Here is a 21166-nt window from a genome sequence, read left to right on the forward strand (position 1 = left end):
TGTGTGAGCGCCAGGGGTCGCGGTCGCCCCGTTCAGCCCAACAGACACAGGATCAAAGCACGGAAAAGCTCTTTTAATCGTTTTTCCTTCTTCAAAGTGCCTTTGAAGCACCACAGCCACCATCAAGAAGTAAATAAATAAGAAATCCACACAAATCTCTCCTCCCAGCAAGCTCTGTCCTACAACCTCCCAACTCCACCAGTTGGGTCTCCACCAGTCCTTTATATAGACCTTGACCCGGAAGTCTTTCTGTCCACATGACTCATCAGCACTTCCGGGTCAGATGGAGAACTTGTCGTTTCTTGAACCTGGAAGTACTTCTGTGCTATGGAAACAGTAGGGACTCCCTCGTCTCCCTGCAGAATCTCCTGGTGGCACCCACAGTACCCAGCATGGCTGTGTTGCCGAACTCCAAGTCCCATAGTGTCCTGCGGGCATCCGGAGCACTGCTACAGTCTAGGAAAGCTGCCATCTATCGTCCTGGGGGAGGCAGTGTCCCTGATAAGCTGCCTTCCCCATCCTTCCATTGCTGGGGCGTCCCGGAATCAAGTGTCTCCTGCCATATGCTAGTATCATGTAGGAGTGACTCTCTGTTATCATACTGTTCGAAATGAAACCCATGCTGCCCAGTGATTGCATGGCATGGCAGAGACCACACTCTGGACTCTGCTTGAACCAGTTGTGATGGGTGGCATGGATGGTTTGGCATCTCCGCCACATTAAACCCTGTACCCTGAATCTGCCTGGTGGCTGGCACCATGTGCCAACATGGATGGACTGGTATTCTGGTGGAGTGGGACAGAAGACCCCTTCCAGTATAATGGAAGGACAGGGGGAGACAACCTGTCAAGACTGTAACTAGGTTTCAGCCTGCCTGGATTGGTGCACCCATGCACATGCCCGCGGGGCAAAATGGGAACCGTAGTCCCATTGGACAGCCCTGCAGGATTCCATGGGTACCACCACCACCAGGGGGAGCCTTAGAGAGGGAGAATCCGTACCACTTCAGACAATGTACTAGCGCCAGATGTACTCCTGGGTCCAGGATAAAAGAGGCCGTCGCAACTCATTTGGGGAGTTGGAGTCGGGAGGTGGTGGGCAAGGCTTGCCTGGTGGTCAGGTCAGTAACAGACTGTTCAAGGTTGCCCAAACTTTTGCAGGTAACTGTACATTTCTGTACAAAGTAGATTATGCAGTGATTTGTTAGATTGCAGCCTATTTAATCCAAGCAACTCTTCTCCCTCTACAATTTCCAAGTACCTCCTTAGTTGTCCCTGTTACTTTTTGAAGGTTATTGACTTCTTCACACGTATAAACGTCATTCAAAGACTTTATATTGTGATGCCTTTCTGTGTCCGTATTCAGGCCAGCAGTGGCGCTCAGAGACTCAATGTTAGATTTAAGTAGGTCTTAGTTGAGAAGGTGCCTTTGCTATCTAACGGCTCCTTCCTTTCCTTCACACTCTTCTTTCTTTCTTTCTTTCTTTCTTTCTTTCTTTCTTTCTTTCCCAGCATTAGCAATCTTCCTGCCACAAGAACCAATCATAACCAGTAGATAGATAGATAGATAGATAGATAGATAGATAGATAGACATGAAAGGCACTATATGACAGATAGATAGATAGATAGATAGATAGATAGATAGATAGATAGATAGATAGATAGATAGATAGATAGACAGATGTAGACCTGCTGTTTATGCGGTCTACTAAAATTACGGAGCATTCACTGGTACAGCACATTGCAACACCCACTACACGACGAAACATGCTTGGGATCCTGTCTGGCCACCCCCACCAGGCAGACACCCGCTCCAGTCCCACCATCCAAAAATGACCCTCTATCTGCCGCAGCCAGGTGTTACATGGGCGTCCCCTTGGCCTGGTCCTGCCATTCAACAATGAGCCGGATCACCCCTGGATAATCGCACCACATGGCCGTAGTGCTGTAACTGACACTCCCTCACAATGCAGGTCATGTGCTTCATTCAGGACTCCGTGAGCAACACAAAGTCAAACCAGCGGCACCCAAGGATTCTCCAAAGAGACACCAAAGGAGTCCAGTCTTCATCTCAGGTCTCTGGATAGCGTCCATGACTCACAAACAGGAAGCACCAGGACTCTAAAGACTTGGACCTTCGTCCTTTTTCAGAGATATCAGGAGCGCCACACACCCCTTTCCAGCGACCTCATGACCCACCATGCTCTCCCAATCTGTTTACTGAGTTCATAGGAAGAGTCACTAAAGTCACATGAATGTCACTGCTGAGGTAAGTAAACCTCTTGATGACGAGGTCGACACTCTCTCCGCAGACAGACACACTGCTGATGGCCTAAGAGATCATTAAAGGCCTGGATCTTTGGTTTTTATCAGGACCCTCGCAAGCTCAGACACTCAAACTCCTCGCTGAGTCTCCCGAGAGCCTCCATTGACTTTGCAAAGATCACAGCATCGTCAAGATCCGTGAATCTTTCTTCACCAACAGATGCCCCACAGCCACTGGACCCCCTGACCCTGCCCAACACTTAGGCCATGCAAGCATTGAACAGAGTAGGAGAAGAACACACCACTGACGGACCCCAGAATCAACTGGGAAAAACACAAAGGGTCTGCCTCCACTCTACACAGCACTAACAGTCCCAGTGTACAGGGCAGCCCACTAGACTGCCTGGACCTTTTAATCCTACTGTCTCTTTATTTTTCTACTCGGGGGGCTTTGCCCCCTGCTCACTTCACTTGAAAAACTAAAATTCCCTGCGCTTTGCACAGTTTTTAAGTTTTTAACACTATAGGGGGATGTGAACATGTCTCTATGAAAAAGTCTCGTCTTATCCGAAGATTTTTATATAATAGAGAGATATGAAATAAGTGTTGTTTGTTTGGGGTGAATTGGGTTTTTCTTTGTTTACTTTACTTTTGCTATTGTAAATGACATGTTGAGTATTAATTAATAAAGTTCTTTCTTTCTTTCTTTCTTTCTTTCTTTCTTTCTTTCTTTCTTTCTTTCTTTCCCAGCAGCAGCAAGCTGCCTGCCAGAAGAACCAATCAGGACGCAGTCTTCAGTAGAACGTGCCGCTCCCGCTTGGCTCCTCCTTAGTCCCGCCTCCTTCACGCCCCGTGCTGACGTCACAGCTTTAGGCGGGCTCTGCCCGTATGGTTTATTTGCAGAATACATCACTTCCTCGGCAGCTGCCATCAGCGCCGATCTACTGAAAGAAAGTGGAGGAGGAGGAGGAGGAAGCAGCGACACGACAGGCTCATAGAAGGGGCAACTCTCAGCGGCTCATGGCTTTGTCTGCGAATGGTGCAGACCCGGATCCCACATGCAAACGACTGCATTCAAGGTAGGCACGAGGGTCTGTCGACAGTAGAGGTGGAGGGGGGGTGTAGGCTACCGGGAACAGTTAGGCAGCGTGCTGTCTGTCCATTTCAGTAGCGGCTGCTTGGACTACCGAGTTTGTTTGTATTTCCACCCTGAAGGAGGAACTTGTAATTAAGCGTGCTTGTTTAGCAAAACGGGGCTCAAACGTTATTTTGGCAAGCAGGGGACGGCTGTCTTTTTGGCGCAGCTACAGGCGGTGAGTTACAATGAGGGCAGTAAAGTGCTTGACCCCTGATTGAACTGTTAAGAGCGTGAAGTGTAAAAAAAAAGAAAACGAAGGAGCTGTTTAAGTGCGAGTTACACGAAGTGAACTGTCATTCTGTACCTGTTGCTGGATGTTCGGTCCCCCATGGTCACAGGGGTCTCAAGGGTGAACGGCACATATTAACTTGTGGCAAAGCTGACTGTGACAGTTCAGGGGCTTGGTTGCTCCTGTTTACTTCAGAGAGGCGATGACTGCCATCCTCCTCCTCCTCCTCCTTCTTTTCCCCTTCTGACCAGAGCTAACATGATAGAGCAGCGACCACACCTCATCATCATTAAGAGACTGAGAGACTTCCCACAAGTGCTAAGACACTGGGAAAGAGACACACCCCATGAGCACGCTGTCACAGCTTGAACCCCTGCTGCCCCAGTGATTGCATGGCACAGCAGAAAGCACAGTTTGGACTCATCTTGAGCCACTCTAACTTGGCAGAGCACTGACCACACCTCGGACATTCTAAAAATTTAGTGTCCCCTGTCAAGTGCTGATATTGTGCAGCGGTGACCCACATAACTACATTTGTTGCTGCATAGTAGTTACCTGGCACACCCCGCCATGGACTCACTTTGAGCCAACTGTGACCATATTAGAACTTTTGTCAGGTGCAAATATCAAGTCAGGGTGACACCCTAGAACCACCCTGTTGGAAGCTGAACCCATGCTGTTTAATTATTACATAGCAAAGGAGGTACCAAATTATGGATTTACTTTGAACCAATCATGCAGCATTGACCACACTTAAGAGTTATTTGAAGTTAAGTGCCAGTATTGTGTAGGGGTGACCCCAGTGTAACCATACTGTCTGCCTAGTAACACCATAGCATTGCCCACATTGCTGGTTGGCTCACAGTAGACTTGAGTGTGCACAGCAGTCAGTGTCCATACCTCCACTTCTATTAGAAATCAAGAGACTTCCATCAAGTGTTAACACGGCTCTCCCTTAAACACACTGCTGGAAACTGAACCTGTGCTGCCCAGTGACACCATACCACACAAATACATTATTGACTCGCTTTGGACCAATCTAACTTGGCAGAGCTCTGATCACACCTCAAAACATTTTAGAAATTTAATGCCTCCTGTCAAATGCTGATATTGTGTAGCAGTGACCCCCATAACTACATTTGTTTCTGTATAATAGCTACCTGGCACAACAGTGACCCCACTATGGACTCGCTATGAGCCAATGTAACATGGCACAACAGTGACCACATCTCAGACTTATTAGGAGTTCAGTCAAGTGCAAATAACAAGTCAGAGTGACTCCATATAGCCATACTGTTGGAAGTTGAACCCATGTTGTCTAACGATTACATGGCACATGAGGGACAACATTTATTTATATAGCACATTTTCATACAAATTATGTAGCTCAAAGTACTTTACATGAAAAAAGGCAAAGTAAGAATTAAAATCGGAGAACACTAATTAACATAGAATAAAAGTAAGGTCCGATGGCCAGGGAGGACAGGAAAAAAAAAAAAACAAACCTCCAGACGGCTGGAGAAAAAAAAAAAATCTGCAGGGGTACCGAGGCCATGAGACCACCCAGCCCCCTGTAGGCATTCTAGCTAACATCAATGATCAGTCCTCATTGTATTCAGGGTTCTCATGGAAGGACTCGATGATGACGGTCATGTGGACTTCTGGCCTTTAATCCATCAATGGAGGGACATCACGGTGCTTTGATCAGGTGGTACAGAAAACCGGAAAAAGAAACAGAAGAGAGAGTAGGGGTTAGTATGGAATATGGAGCCACCATGAATAGTAATGATAATTAATTGAATGTGCAGAGCATCAGGATTAAACTAAAATGAAGTTATGAGAAGGCCATGTTACAGTAATGTGTTTTTAGCAGTGTTTTAAAGTGCTCCACTGTATAAGCCTGGCGAATTCCTATTGGCAGGCTATTCCAGATTTTAGGTGCCTAACAGCAGAAGGCCGCCCGCCCGCCCGCTTCACCACTTCTTTTAAGTTTAGCTCTTGGAGTTGTAAGCAGACACTCATTTGAAGATCTAAGGTTACGATTTGAAATATAAGGTGTCAGACATTCTGAAATATAAGAGAGAGCAGATTATTTAAGGCTTTGTTAACCATAAGCAGTATTTTAAAGTCAATTGTGAATGACACAGGTAACCAGTGTAGTGACATCAAAACTGGAGTGATGTGTTCGGATTTTCGTTTCCTAGTTAATATTCTAGCAGCTGCATTCTGCACTCGTTGCAGTCGATTGATGTCTTTTTTGGGTGGTCCCGAGAGGAGTGCGTTACAGTAATCTAGTCGACTGAAAACAAAAGCGTGAACTCATTTCTCAGCATCTTTCAAAGATATAAGAGGTCTAACTTTAGCTATGTTTCTTAAGTGAAAAAATGCTGTCCTAGTGGTCTGATGAATATGCAATTTAAAATTCAGGTCACAGTCAACAGTTACCCCTAAGCTTTTTACCTCCATCTTGACCTTTAATCCTAATGCATCCAGTTTATTTCTAATAATCTCACTACAGTAGAGTCTCGCTTATCCGACATAAAGGGGCCGGCAGAACGTCAGATAAGCGTAAATGTTGGATAATGGCAGGTGTTAAGGAAAAGCCTATTAAACGTCAAACTATGTTATAATTTTACACATTATGAACCTAATAATCATGTTTTACATCAAAACAACAGAATAAATTAACTGAAAAAATGAACTTACAGTGACAGAATTGTCTGAAGTTATATGCAGTATGTACTGTACTTAAAAAGTTTTGATCGTAGTCTGCTTTCCTGACGAGCGCCTTTTCTTCGCTGTCAAGTCTCGCCATCTTTGCAGCAGCATCATTATGTCGATTCCTATAGCCTCTCCTTGTTGCTCAATGTAATTAATTGCAGTTTCTAGAGCCTTAACTCCGTCACTCATATAGTCCACATCCGTACGAGCGTATACTGTTTACTACAGCATTGTGACTGCGTGTGTGTGTGCTGTGACGTGCGAGTCCCCGTCTTGCACACGAAAACACGAAGCTGAGTCTCAGTACTTTAGCAACACCAGCTTTATTAAGCTTGAAACAGCAACAGCGCGGTTATTTATTGTAGTGGGCTCTGCCAATCTCCTATACACAGACACAGCAGTCAGGCAGGGTCGGGGGAAAATAATACTGTGCCCTGCACATATACAGTGGTGTGAAAAACTATTTGCCTCCTTCCTGATTTCTTATTCTTTTTCATGTTTGTCACAAAAAATGTTTCTGATTATCAAACACATTTAACCATTAGTCAAATATAACACAAGTAAACACAAAATGCAGTTTTTAAATGATGGTTTTTATTATTTAGGGAGAAAAAAAAATCCAAACCTACATGGCCCTGTGTGAAAAGTAATTGCCCCTGAACCTAATAACTTGTTGGGCCACCCTTAGCAGCAATAACTGCAATCAAGCGTTTGCGATAACTTGCAGTGAGTCTTTTACTGCGCTCTGGAGGAATTTTGGCCCTCTCATCTTTGCAGAATTGTTGTAATTCAGCTTTATTTGAGTGTTTTCTAGCATGAAGCGCCTTTTTAAGGTCCTGCCATAGCATCTCAATTGGATTCAGGTCAGTACTTTGACTAGGCCACTCCAAAGTCTTCATTTTGTTTTTCTTCAGCCATTCAGAGGTGGATTTGCTGGTGTGTTTTGGGTCATTGTCCTGTTGCAGCACCCAAGATCGCTTCAGCTTGAGTTGACGAACAGATGGCCGGACATTCTCCTTCAGGATTTTTGGTAGACAGTAGAATTCATGGTTCCATCTATCACAGCAAGCCTTCCAGGTCCTGAAGCAGCAAAACAACCCCAGACCATCACACTACCACCACCATATTTTACTGTTGGTATGATGTTCTTTTTCTGAAATGCTGTGTTCCTTTTACGCCAGATGTAACGGGACATTTGCCTTCAAAAAGTTCAACTTTTGTCTCATCAGTCCACAAGGTATTTTCCCAAAAGTCTTGGAAATCATTGAGATGTTTCTTAGCAAAATTGAGACGAGCCCTAATTTTCTTTTTGCTTAACAGTGGTTTGCGTCTTGGAAATCTGCCATGCAGGCCGTTTTGCCCAGTCTCTTTGTTATGGTGGAGTCGTGAACACTGACCTTAATTGAGGCAAGTGAGGCCTACAGTTCTTTAGACGTTGTCCTGGGGTCTTTTGTGACCTGTCGCATGAGTCGTCTCTGCGCTCTTGGGGTAATTTTGGTCGGCCGGCCACTCCTGGGAAGGTTCACCACTGTTCCATGTTTTTGCCATTTGTGGATAATGGCTCTCACTGTGGTTCGCTGGAGTCCCAAAGCTTTAGAAATGGCTTTATAACCTTTACCAGACTGATAGATCTCAATTACTTCTCTTCTCATTTGTTCCTGAATTTCTTTGGATCTTGGCATGATGTCTATCTTTTGAGGTGCTTTTGGTCTACTTCTCTGTGTCAGGCAGCTCCTATTGAAGTGATTTCTTGATTGAAACAGGTGTGGCAGTAATCAGGAAATTGAACTCAGGTGTGATACACCACAGTTAGGTGATTTTTGAAGGGGGCAATTACTTTTTCACACAGGGCCATGTAGGTTTGGATTTTTTTTCTCCCTAAATAATAAAAACCATCATTTAAAAACTGCATTTTGTGTTTACTTGTGTTAAATTTGACTAATGGTTAAATGGGTTTGATGATCAGAAAGATTTTGTGTGACAAACATGCAAAAGAATAAGAAATCAGGAAGGGGGCAAATAGTTTTTCACACCACTGCATGCTCTCAAACCGAAGTTCCACTGTAATTAGCTGCGGTAGAGTCGGGAGCAGCAAAAAATAGACTACGCTCATGCTCGCAACTTGCAGTTCTTTTTTTTTTTTTGCTGTGGGACGTCAGATAATACAGAAGGTAGGATAAGCAAGACTTTACTGTATATCCATTATTGACAATCACTAAAATTTCTGTTTTCTCTTTATTTAGCTTGAGAAAATTACCATTCGTCCATTCAGAAACACAAGTAAGACATTGTGTTAGTGAAAGAACAGCGTCGGGGTCATCAGGTGCTATTGATAAATACAGTTGTGTGTCATCAGCATAGCTGTGGTAGCTCACGTTGTGCCTCGAGATAATCTGACCTAACGGAAGCATGTAAATCGAAAAGAGCAGCGGACCCAGGATAGAGCCTTGTGGAACACCATATAGAATATCATGTGTCTTTGAGTTGTAATTAGCACAACTAACAAAGAATTTTCTACCTGTCAGGTAGGATTCAAACCAATTTAAGACCCTGCCAGAGAGGCCCACCCTTTGACTAAGGCGATTTCTAAGATGGGTTGTGATCAATGGTGTCAAATGCGGCACTCAGATCGAGGAGGATGAGAACAGATAAGCGGCCTCTTTCTGCATTGACCCGCAAGTCATTTACTACTTTAACGAGTGCAGTTTCTGTGCTGTGATTTGTTCTAAAACCTGACTGAAATTTGTCAAGAACAGCATGTTTATTGAGGTGGTCATTTAGCTGCGTAATGATTGGCGTCTCTAAAATTTTACTTAAGAAAGGCAGGTTAGAAATGGGTCTAAGATTTTCAAAAGCAGAGGGGTTGAGATTGTTTTTCTTGAGCAGGGGTTTAACTACAGCAGTCTTAAGACAGTCTGGGAAGACCCCCCGTATCTAATGACGAATTTACTATGTCAAGAATATTATCAATTCGCACGTCCGATACTTCTTTGAAAAAACTTGTTGGTATTGGGTCAAGGACACAAGTGGAGGGTCTCAGCTGAGAAATTTATTACATGTAAATCAGGACCACACCATCTCATCATCAACTTTAGGAATGACTCTGCTCTCCTCCATCGATAGAAAGTTTGAACCCGTATTGCCCAGTAAGTATGTGCCAAAGAAGACCCCATTGGTTGACTCTCAGCATGGCAGAGCAATAATCTCGTCATTTAGAAATTCAAAGACATTGTACAGTATAGGAGTTACCCCGCCGTGATGACGCTTTGGGAAGTTGAACCTGGGATGCCAAGTGATTATGTGGCATGATGGTGACCACACTATTGACTCACTGTGACCAAAGCTAACATGGAGCAGTGGTGACCACACCCCCCTGTACGTTACTAATAAATGGGCTCCACCCATAACCACACTGTTAAATGCAGGACTCAAAACATGGTGAAGCAGTGACCACCCAACCTCTCCGTTTACAAATGAAGCAGCCTTGGCAGATATTAGCAAGGAACATCTGTGACCTTCCTGCCTGCCCAACGTCTCTATTAGAAATACACTCAGCACTGAACACAAACCTCAGACTTTGTTGCTTCTGTCTGGTGCCAATTTGGCATCTTATTCAGGAAAAGATCCCAGTTGTCCCACGGGAGAAAGACTTTCCGAGACTGTGGTCATAAAGCTTATGGAGCCATTTCTGGACAAAGGCAGAACCGTAACAACAGTTGTGTAAAGTGCGACAGGAGCTTCCACCTGCAGCTCACGTCACTTCAGTACACTTGTACTGTGTCAGCGTGCCCGTGTCGCTCAAACACAGGAAGCTCTGCCATCAACCTGTGACTTTAGGCTGTTGGAAGAGAAGGAAATAAATCAAAGTAAATAACATTTGCTGTGGTGTTATGACGATTAGGGTTCAGCTCCACGCTTCTATCTGGCATCTGGGGAGCTCTTGAACCCGACACCATTGTTAATGTCACCGGATGAGCTGGACAGTGAAGACAGCCAGCCAGCCATTTTCTAACCCGCTGAATCCGAATACAGGGTCACGGGGGTCAGCTGGAGCCAATCCCAGCCAACAGAGGGCACAAGGCAGGAACCAATCCTAGGCAGGGTGCCAACCCACCGCAGACAGTGAAGATATCAACGAAGCAAAGGGAATGGTGCAAAAAGTGCAAAGTCAGTCAGTACCCAACCCGCTATACCCTAACTCAGGGTCACAGGGGGTCTGCTGGTGCCAATCTCAGCCAGTACATGTCGCAAGGCAGGCAACAAACCTGGGCAGGATGCCAGCCCACCGCAGAAAAGTGAAAAGTGCTTTTAATAATAATAATAATAATTCTTTGCATTTATATAGCGCATTTCTCACTACTCTAAAATAGTGCAGTGCTTCAAATACAGTCATATGAAAAAGTTTGTGACCCCCTCTCAGCCTGCATAATAATTGACTCTCCTTTCAACAAACAAGATACCAGTGGTGTGTCTTTCATTTCCTAGAAACATCTGAGCACTGCGGTGTTTTCTGAACAAAGATTTTTAGTGACGCAGTATTTAGTTGTGTGAAATTAAATCAAATGTGAAAAATTGGCTGTGCACAAATGGGGTCCCCTTGTCATTGTGCTGATTTGAATGCCTGTCACTGCTCAATGCTGATTACTTGGTTGGATGAGCTCGTTAGGCCTTGAACTTCACAGACAGGAGTGTCCAATCATGAGTGGTCAAAGGTATTTAAGGTGGTCAATGGCAAGTTGTCTATCTATCTATCTATCTATCTATCTATCTATCTATCTATCTATCTATCTATCTATCTATATATCTCGAGCGGCTATAGCGTGTACTCCTGCAATGTTAGTTTTCTCTGTTCAAGGTTGTCTCAGTGTTCTTCAATGTTTTTACATAGTTTACTATTACACTCTGCATTCTATGGTATAATTAACTATTTTTGTGCTTAAAAAAAAATATATATTTACATACAATTCGTACAGTCTGGAACAGATTAATTGTATTTACATAGAGTCCTATGGGGGAAATTACTTCGGGTCACGACCAAATCGGGTTGCGACCAGAGTTTTGGAACGAATTACGGTTGTGACCTGAGGTTCCATTGTATATAAATATTATTATTTACAACAAACCCCCCAATCTGACACTGCTGTTTTTCCACATAAAGACGCGCTATAACAGAGGTGAACTCAGATGATGACGACGGTTCGCTGTACTTTGTATATGTACACGGAAAGCTCTACTTGTGACTTTATGCTGTAGGAAGTAAGTAAATAAATAAAGATAAATAACATTCGATCTGGCTCTTATATACAAAGTACAGTGACGACAAAAGTGCGACGTGCATTCTTTCTCCGATGTAGAACCGTCGTCATCATCTGAGTTCACCTCTGTTATAGCGCGTCTTTAGCAGCAGTGTTTCTGGGGGGTGAGATCGTGAACGTGACTGAGAGAATAAAACTGAATTAAAAAAAAAAAACAAAGCTAATCTTTACAAGTATCATAAATTTACACCGGCTGTTACAGACTGAAATCAAATGTAAGTTTTTATTCTGAGATAGTAAGAATAAGAGCAGCTCACTTCTCCAAACGGACTTGTCCAGGATCGAACTCGTGAAGTTTTGATTATCGGTCAACAATTGATACCGTTACGCCACCGAAGCGGTCGTGGCAAATGTGTTTCAATGTCGCACCCTAACGCGGGTTTTTTATATGCAGTTATATTCTTGAATAGAAACGCATTTGTTCTGTTATACTTGTATCTTTTATGAAAGTGTTTATTTGATATTTGGACTTCAGACTTCATACATTATACACTTCATGTCTACATTTTGTCAATTATTACTAAAACATGAAAAACGTTTGTTTTAACGATGTGTTTACATAAGTATGAAATGCATGTATTCCAAATAACAATATAGTATTTATAAAAGGTGTCATTTTGCTTGACTTCTCACTCTATACACTCTGCGCAACTAACACGCAGGGTAAACCGACTTGAGTTGAGAAAGCTGTGCAGTGGTGGGGGATGTGATAGTAGGCTGCTTGCTACTTATCGAAACATTTACAGGACAAAAGACGCTGATGGAGAGGTGCAAAGTGGTTTAAGGTGGGACGGATCCCCGAGTTTTTTGTAGGTTTTGATAATTCTAGTGTTTAATGTCAAAGTTTTGCTGTTAGTACTATAACGTGTGTCATGGACGGCCGTGTCCCATGCCTGGCCAGAACACCCTTCGATGTGTATTCGGGGGAGTAGCCCTGGACAGTGCAGTACCTCCCCCTGGATGCTGGATGGCCGCCTCCCTGGGTTGGAGCGGTGCCTCAGTGTCTCGCAGGGCTTCATGGGATATGGAGTTCTCCACAGCCCTGTTGGGGTCTGGGATGGCAGCCAGGGGGTGTGGCACGGGTCCCTGAGCCCAGGTGGACTAATCTTCATCCCCACCCGGGAGTGCAACCGGAAGCAGGTGATCAAGCACTTGGAGCACTTCCGGGTGGGCCATAAAAGGAGCCAGCAACCACCACTCAGCAGCCAGAGTCGGGTGGAAGGAGGATAAAGCTGTGGAGGAGTGGTGGTGAAAGAGGGAGAGGAGTGTTTCTGGACTTCAGTGTTTAGTGCTTGGGACTGTGTTGTGGCTGGGGGGTTCACAGGGAAGACGTGCCCTCCAGCTGAAGAAAAATAAGTCTTTTAATTTTATACGTGCCTCCCGTGTCAAGTCTGTGCCGGGCTGGGCGCCTTTCTTACACGTGATAAAAGTTTTTGTTTTAGTTATGTGTTCAGCATGTCTTGCATTTCCTGTCATCCTACGTGTACGTAGATCGTTGTAGACACAGAACACACATGAAATACATGTCTTTCAAATAACAATGTATTATTTACCCTGTACAACTCCAAACACGTCACACGCAGATAAACAGACTTGAGCTGGGGAAACTGGCAGTGGGAGGGATGGGAGAGCAGGCTGCTTGTGCCGATCGACGCATTTACAACACAAAAGACGCTGACGGACAGGTGTGAAGGAATTTAAGGTGGGCTGGGATTGCAAGTTTTTTTGTTGTCGCTTCAGGAATTCTAGATTCCTAAATCCTGACATTGTCACTTGGCCAGTATAGGCAATGAAGGTCACCCTTCTCAAACTGACTGTCCTGTGCGTAAAGGGGTACAACAAAGCCCATGAGTGGATAGCCACTAAGTGCCAGAACTTGGTGCAGGAGTGCCAGGGATACAGGGTGTCAGGAGTGGCCATTCCCTGCTGAGCTGTGCTTACATTAGAACATTAGAATATTAGACGAGAACAGGCCATTCAGCCCAACAAAGCTCGCCAGTCCTATCCACTTATTTCTTCCAAAAAAACATCAAGTCGAGTTTTGAAAGTCCCTAAAGTCTTACTGTCTACCACACTACTTGGTCGCTTATTCCAAGTGTCTATCGTTCTTTGTGTAAAGAAAAACTTCCTAATGTTTGTGCGAAATTTACCCTGAATAAGTTTCCAACACTGTACAGAGGAGGGAATGCTGGCGCACACATGCTGTTGCCGCTCCTCCCTGTTAGTAACACTTTTTGTAAAAATTTGCCTAAATCCTGCACTTTTTTTATACTTATTTTATTTCTTTGTTGTACGTATAGTTCATGGATGTTTTCTGTTAGGCTTTTTCTCTGAATTTACTATCTTACTCTTCTTTATTTATTTATTTGGTTTAGCAGCATGGTGGCGCATTAGGTAGTACACGGGGGGTCTGCTGGAGCCAATCCCAGCCAACACAGGGCACAAGGCAGGACACAAACCCAGGGCAGGGCACCAACCCACCACAGGGCGCACACACTAGGGACAATTTAGAATCGCCAATTCACCTAACCTGCATATCTTCGGACTGTGGGAGGAAACCCACGCAGACACGGGGAAAGCATGCAAACTTCACGCTGGGAGGACCCGGGAAGCGCACCCGGGTCTCCTAACTGCAAGGCAGCAGCGCTACCCAGTGTGCCACCGTGCCGCCCCACTTCAATCAGGTCACCTCTTAATCTTCTATTGCTTAGAGGGTTCAGTACTCACTGGCCTCAATTCGGCTGCTCGCAGGATTGGAAAAGCAGCAGGAAAGAGCCTTCCTGCTTGTTATGCTACAAAAGGGAGGAAGCTGGGGTGGAAGTCAGGAGATGATGGGCAGTGATTTGGCCCCCAACTGCCAATCTGCCAACCAGAGGGTGTCAAGGTATGGGATCAGAACAGCAGGGGAAGGATGGGCAACGTCTGACAGGATCAGCTTCACTGAAAGAGTCTTGGGATGAGTATAAGAATGAAGGGGCACATGAGCAGACAAGAGTCTGCTTAATTCATTGGATGGTTGGGAAGGAAAGGAGAAGATCCCTGGGAAAAAAAACAACAAAAAACTGGCAGCCTTGTGTTTCAAGCCCACCAAACATGTAGTAGGTAAGACTTGGCACCACTGGAAAGTTCAAGTTACGCATTCTCTGTTTCTTTGTTTTTTTTTTTTAATTACCTGCTCAATTGCTTGCCGCATTCCGCAAATCTTTTGCATAGCCGTCTGTCACCGCATTGGAAATACCAGAGCTGCCACTGCGGCCTCAAGTCACTTGGCTTTAATTTAAACTTGGACTTCCCTTCACGTTCAGTGTAGGATTTCCTGCAAGTTGCTCATTCAGTGGCCACCAAAATATGCGAAGTAAAGGTGACCGATGACGGGCAGTGTTTGTGGGTGGGTGGGTGAGTGAGTAAGTATGAGTGTGTTTAACAGACTGGTATGTCCTTCGCAAAAAAAAAAAATAAATGGAGACGGATGGGCTCAGGGTTGGCAGCGTGCCTTACGGTTTACTGCGAGGCCCCCTCTCTTCCCCCCCCTCGAGCCCTCCTGCTTACTCGATCACTTCTCTCTGTAATTTACTATTTCTGCCACTTCTGTGCCAAGTCAAACTTCCTAAAAGCTCACAGCATGCTTCGACACCGAGTGACGTCAGGACTTCATTACTCAGTTAAGAAGATCGATTTTATATTTTCCTGCATGTAAATGTAACGTTCTCAAACCCACGGCGAGAAAATAAGCGGTGTCAAAACAAAGTGTTAGGGACCCCTTTTAATACTGTATATACTCACGTTTAAGTTCTCCTCTGGATAAGTCGGGGCTTGATTTTTACCGTATAATTTCCCGTATTTTATAATGTCGGTCATATAAGTCGAGTGCAGAAAGCTTACGCTATTGGTCCAAGAGATTATGATATGTTAACGCCCACCTGAGAGAGTAACCATGGAGCACGGAACCCCTGCCTGGAGTTTGCATGTTTTTCCTGCTGGGTTTCCACAGTGGGCTCAGTTTTCCATCCAAAGACATGAAGGTTTGGGGATTTGGTGAAGCTGCAATGACGCCTGTGTGTGTGTGTGTGTGTGTGCGCTTGTGTTCACCTTGCCATGAGCTGATGCCCCATCCAGGGATTTTGTTTCTGTCTTGCGCCCGATGCTTGCCGGAATGGGCGCATCCCTGAATCGATGGATGTAATCATTAAACATCCTTTTCAGAGATATTGTGGCAAAGTGTCCTCGGAATTTAATGGATGTTTCGGGCACACGCGTCGCATCGTGTTGTGAGATATGGCCAGCCATTCATCCCGGCCAATACCCCCAGGCCACCAGATGGAGCCCTCCTTGCAGCATAGAGGTGCCCCGAATGCCAGCAGGGAATTATGGACAGTGGGATTATAATGTACAGCCCTGCTGGATACCAAGGGGGCCGCCAGGAGTCGCTGCAGGGAGGCCCAGGGATTTATATTTCCCGTATAGAAAATATAGAAAATATCTAAGTATATAGAAATTACATACTTCCGGGCTGAAGAAAAAAGGAGTTTTTACCTGACCCGGAAGTGATAGAAAAATCACATGGACTGAGGGACAAACACTTCCGGGTCAAGGACTACAAAGGACTCTGGGAATTCCCAGACAGACAAGCTGAGTTGGGAGGCAGGGTGGCTAAGCATCTGGGAGATTGGAGGATGTGTTTATTGGAGTATTTGGGAGTGGAGGGTGCTTTGTGCACTTATTATTATCCATCCATCCATTGTCTAACCCGCTGAATCCGAATAGGGTCACGGGGGTCTGCTGGAGCCAATCCCAGCCAACACAGGGCACAAGGTAGGAACCAATCCTGGGTAGGGTGCCAACCCACCGCAGGACACACACACAAACACACTCACACACCAAGCACACACTACGGCCAATTTAGAATCGCCAATCCACCTAACCTGCATGTCTTTGGACTGTGGGAGGAAACCGGAGCACCCGGAGGAAACCTACGCAGACACGGGGAGAACATGCAAACTCCACGCAGGGAGGACCCAGGAAGCAAACCCGGGTCTCCTAACTGCGAGGCAGCAGCGCTACCACTGCGCCACCATGCCGCCCACTTATTATTATAATAAATAATAATTATTTGGACTTTTACTTGGTATCTGACTAGTCGTCTGAGAGTTCAAGGGAGCGAGAAAGCCCTAAACTGTCACAGCGTGAAGTATAAACTTGGCTTTAGGCGCCTTACTTTTCAGCTGATGATCTTGACTAGGACTAATTTTTGGGGTAAGGCTTGTATTACAGAGCAGCCTGAAAATCATGCTAGGCCAGGGGTCCTCAATCCCAGTCCTGGAGAGCCGCAGTGGCTGCAGGTTTTTGTTCTGACCTGGTTGCTTAATTAGAAAGCAATTCTTGCCAATAAAGCACTAACAAGCTATGAAATTAAATTAACTCTGCTCTGTCAGGTCATTCTCATATCCTCGATTTTCTTTCCCTTTCTATCATGCAAATGATTTGAAGGCTAAAATGGACGAGTAATTCTCCGTCCTTCACTTTTTTCTCTTCATTTTTCTTCCAAGTATTTAATTAAACCCAATAGTGCAGATAAATACACACAGGTGTAAATGTAAATAAGCTAAATGGAGAAATGCTGCTCTCGCTTGTCGTTTGCATGTTATTGATAATAAGGAGCAATTAAAATAGCTGTTTAAGACAAAATTAAGCAATAAGGGCTCAAAATCACTAAAGTGAAGCAGAAGTGTTACTTTAGCAATAAGTGCTTTTTATTAAGCAACTGGGTTGGAGCAAAAACCTGCAGCCACTGCGGCTCTCCAGGACCGGGATTGAGGACCCCTGTGCTAGGCTTATTTTCGGGGAAACACGATAGGAAAAAAAAAAATGGAAGACATCTTGTGAAGGGCAATTCAGAGAGAGTCTCCGTTCCAGGTAGGGTTGGCCATGCAACGGGTGACAAAAATCGCACCACAGTGAAGCTTTACGCGACTTGAGTTCACTGGCTATGTCATGGTGGTTTGGGTTGTACAGCACCGTATCATGCATCAGTTTTACAATCCGTGTCAACGTTTGATGACCATCGTCATCACTTTCACTCGACTCAAGCAATGGTTCAGTTTCAGTTTGTTCTAAAACTGCCTTTACAGTTTCTTGTTTGCCCTTGTGTTTTTCTTTGAAGGCTCCACCCCACTCATGAATATTGATGAGCCACCTTAGAGTTAACATAAAGTGGTAGAAAGCATATACAGTGAACCCTCGTTTATCGCGGTTAATCCGTTCCAGACTCTACCGTGATAAATGAATTTTCACGAAGTAGGATTCTTTATTTATAAATCAATATTTTGCAGTTAGAGTATAGAAAACCTGTTTACGACCTTCTAAATACGTTTTTTAACATTATTAGAGCCCTCTAGACATGAAATAACACACTTTAGTCACCATTACACTCTACCCAATATATTAGACAAAATAAGAGAAAATAAGACATATTAGACGTTACAAATATATTATTACTAGGCTCACCCGCCTTTTAAGGCGACCGACTTTTATCCTCAATTTGTGTGCGCTCCATGCGTACATCAGGCATGTAAGTGTAGGGAATGAGAACATTAAAGTGCCCTACGTTTTTTTTTTTATCCCCTCGAGTGCCTGTCCAAAGTCGCACGTCAGCCCGAATCTGTACCGCTAAAGACGGAGTTTCATGCACTAAATAAGCTATAGATGAGAATAAGCAAGCACCATCTCCCCTGATATTTACTACGCGGTGAGGCATTTGTACTCCATCAACATGAATTATTTCCAGAGACATAATTTTGTCTATTTTTCCAGCGCATCGCACACAAAAGCAAGGGGATGATGGGAGCAGCAGAACTCTGCTCACATCACGTGGCTTTGTACCGCAAGCCGCAAGTAGTAAGTCTGTGATAAGCAGAAGACCGCTACGCTTTGCACTCACGGGACGGAAGGACAATCCCGAGCGCTTTTATATAGTAGATTATTGTACTGTACATTTAATTACACACACACAGTTCTTACACACAACCACTAACCTATGAAGGCACGACCGCAGTAGGAGAGTTTTCAGAGGTGGTGCAGTATCTTCAGAAGGTGCATCATTGTCTTCTTCCGCTGAAGGAGTACTAGGAGTAGGCAGTGGGTGTCTGGGTGCGCGGCTGAAGAACATCTTGATAGGCAGTTGCTGGCTCTGTCTTTTCATATGCGTGAGGAGGCTTTTGTAGGGTATTGCCATCTTTGATCATATCCATGAGTTTCACCTTCTCCTGGATAGTAAGCATCTTCCTCCGGCACTTAGTTTTATTATCAGAAGGTTTAGAAAAAGCAGCACGTTTAGGAGCCATCGTGGGGCTTAGATAAAAGTTCTCAGAAAGCGCATGCGTAGTGACGTAAGCGTGTATGAGAAAAAATCGCGATAGAGTGAAGCCGCGAAAGTCGAAGCGTGATATAGCGAGGGATCACTGTAATTAATGCTTTATTTTGCAGCGTGATGTTATTTCATCCACTAGATGGCAGCAGAATACTGTCCCGATAGTTATTCAGGCTTTCTTCTATAGCAGGGGTGTCGAACTCCAGTCCTGGTGGGCCGCAGTGGCTGCAGGTTTTCATTCTAACCCTTTTCCTAATCAGTGACCAGTTTTCACTGCTATTCAACTTCTTTCCTCTTCATTGTAACAGCCTTGTTTTTAAGCAGTCAGTCCTCAGTATTTATTCCTTTCTTCATTAAATGGTAGCCAACTAGAAATGAGATGTGAAACGAGCCAACAGATGACCAGCTAAACTGGGATTTCAAACTCCAACCAATTCTTCTTAATTCTACTTCTTAATGAGAAGCTGATTCTTGCTGTCTGCGGTGGGTTGGCACCCTGCCCTGTGTTAGCTGGGATTGGCTCCAGCAGACCCCCGTGACCCTGTGTTTGGATTCAGCGGGTTAGAAAATGGATGGATGGATGGATGGATGATTCTTGCTGTTAATTAAAGCTGTTATTTAATTCCATGGCTTGTTGCTGCTCTCATTCTGCCACAGCAGACATTTCCAAAACTGTAGATTTTTCTGTTTTTTCTAAGAACACCGTCAAAATGTTTGGGTGACCTGAGAGATCAACCTTACCGAGACCATCACCTTTATTTTCAGATCATGTGGTGAGCTGCTCATGTGGCGGCTCGTTTTGTGTCTCCTTACTGTTTGGCTGCTAATTAAGGAAAAAGAAACAACTAAGGGGCCTGAGTCTCGTCAGTTAAAACTAAGGCAAAAGAATTTAATTAGCAGCAAAAACTGGTCACTGATTAGGAAAAGGGTTAGAATGAAAACCTGCAGCCACTGCGGCCCACCAGGACTGGAGTTTGACACCCATGTTCTATAGGGTGGTCCAGATCTAATTATGCAATTTTCATTACGCTCTAACTTATTAAGTTTATTACATAGAAAATCACCCGGAAAATCCCGGACCATCGAGAAGTGTGCGAACTGACGTCATGAAGAATCGTCTTTGCGCCGAACTGGACTCGTCCCCGCATAAATCAAAGTCATCCAGACGATCTGGATCTGCATAATTAGATCTGGACCACCCTGTATTACATGTCTTCCAAGGATAACATAGCTAGGGACTGATAAGAAAGAAAACTAAGAAGAACAGCTGCCACGCAGAGACAGTCTGGCAGCAAGCCTGCCGCACATTCTTGGCAAACTGGCAGCCACAGCGCGCAAAAACAGATGTTTTTTTGTTGAATTCTGTGGGAAGCCATTGCTTTTCAGAAAACTACATTTTTTGTAAAAAATATTCAGCTCTCAAAGAGTTAAAGAGCAGGGTGTATCCTGATGTCCTGGCGGAACTGCCCGCCATGGCCTAGAAAGTAAACTACCGACTTGGCAGACCCAGCCACAGTGAGGCACTCTTCCATTGTCGGGCAACTGGTGCGCCATGGAATTTTCTAGGGGCGCCGCGAAAACTTTTGTAAAGTATTTAAAATTGCTAGTGTTTTTGAACTTTTGGTTGATTTAAAAAGATAATGTTTAAAAAAAAATATTTTATGTTGGAAAAACAGATAACGGTTAATCAGATTGTTGAATAAATGAATGTACAAACCGGATTCCAAAAAAGTTGGGACACTATACAAATCGTGAATAAAAACTGAATGCAATGATGTGGAGGTGCCAACTTCTAATATTTTATTCAGAATAGAACATAAATCACGGAACAAAAGTTTAAACTGAGAAAATGTATCATTTTAAGGGAAAAATATGTTGATTCAGAATTTCATGGTGTCAACAAATCCAAAAAAGTTGGGACAAGGCCATTTTCACCACTGTGTGGCATCTCCCCTTCTTCTTACAACACTCAACAGACGTCTGGGGACCGAGGAGACCAGTTTCTCAAGTTTAGAAATAGGAATGCTCTCCCATTCTTGTCTAATACAGGCCTCTAACTGTTCAATCGTCTTGGGCCTTCTTTGTCGCTCCTTCCTCTTTATGATGCGCCAAATGTTCTCTATAGGTGAAAG

General features: G+C 44.4%; 1 protein-coding gene across 2 annotated transcripts in view; it reads left to right on the forward strand.

The window, feature by feature from the left end:
• Window positions 1-3145: 3145 nt before the first annotated feature.
• Window positions 3146-21166, forward strand: part of gpsm1b (G protein signaling modulator 1b) — a 213297-nt gene continuing 195276 nt past the window's right edge. Inside the window, exon 1 of one of the 2 annotated variants that reach the window (XM_039762646.1) lies at window positions 3146-3344. In XM_039762646.1, coding sequence (XP_039618580.1) covers window positions 3286-3344 — 59 coding nt within the window. In that variant the 5' untranslated portion in view covers window positions 3146-3285. The remainder of the gene's footprint in view (window positions 3345-21166) is intronic. The other variant, XM_039762645.1, reaches the window with a different exon arrangement.

This window comes from Polypterus senegalus, chromosome 9 (genome assembly GCF_016835505.1).
Source record: "Polypterus senegalus isolate Bchr_013 chromosome 9, ASM1683550v1, whole genome shotgun sequence".
NCBI lineage: Eukaryota > Metazoa > Chordata > Cladistia > Polypteriformes > Polypteridae > Polypterus > Polypterus senegalus.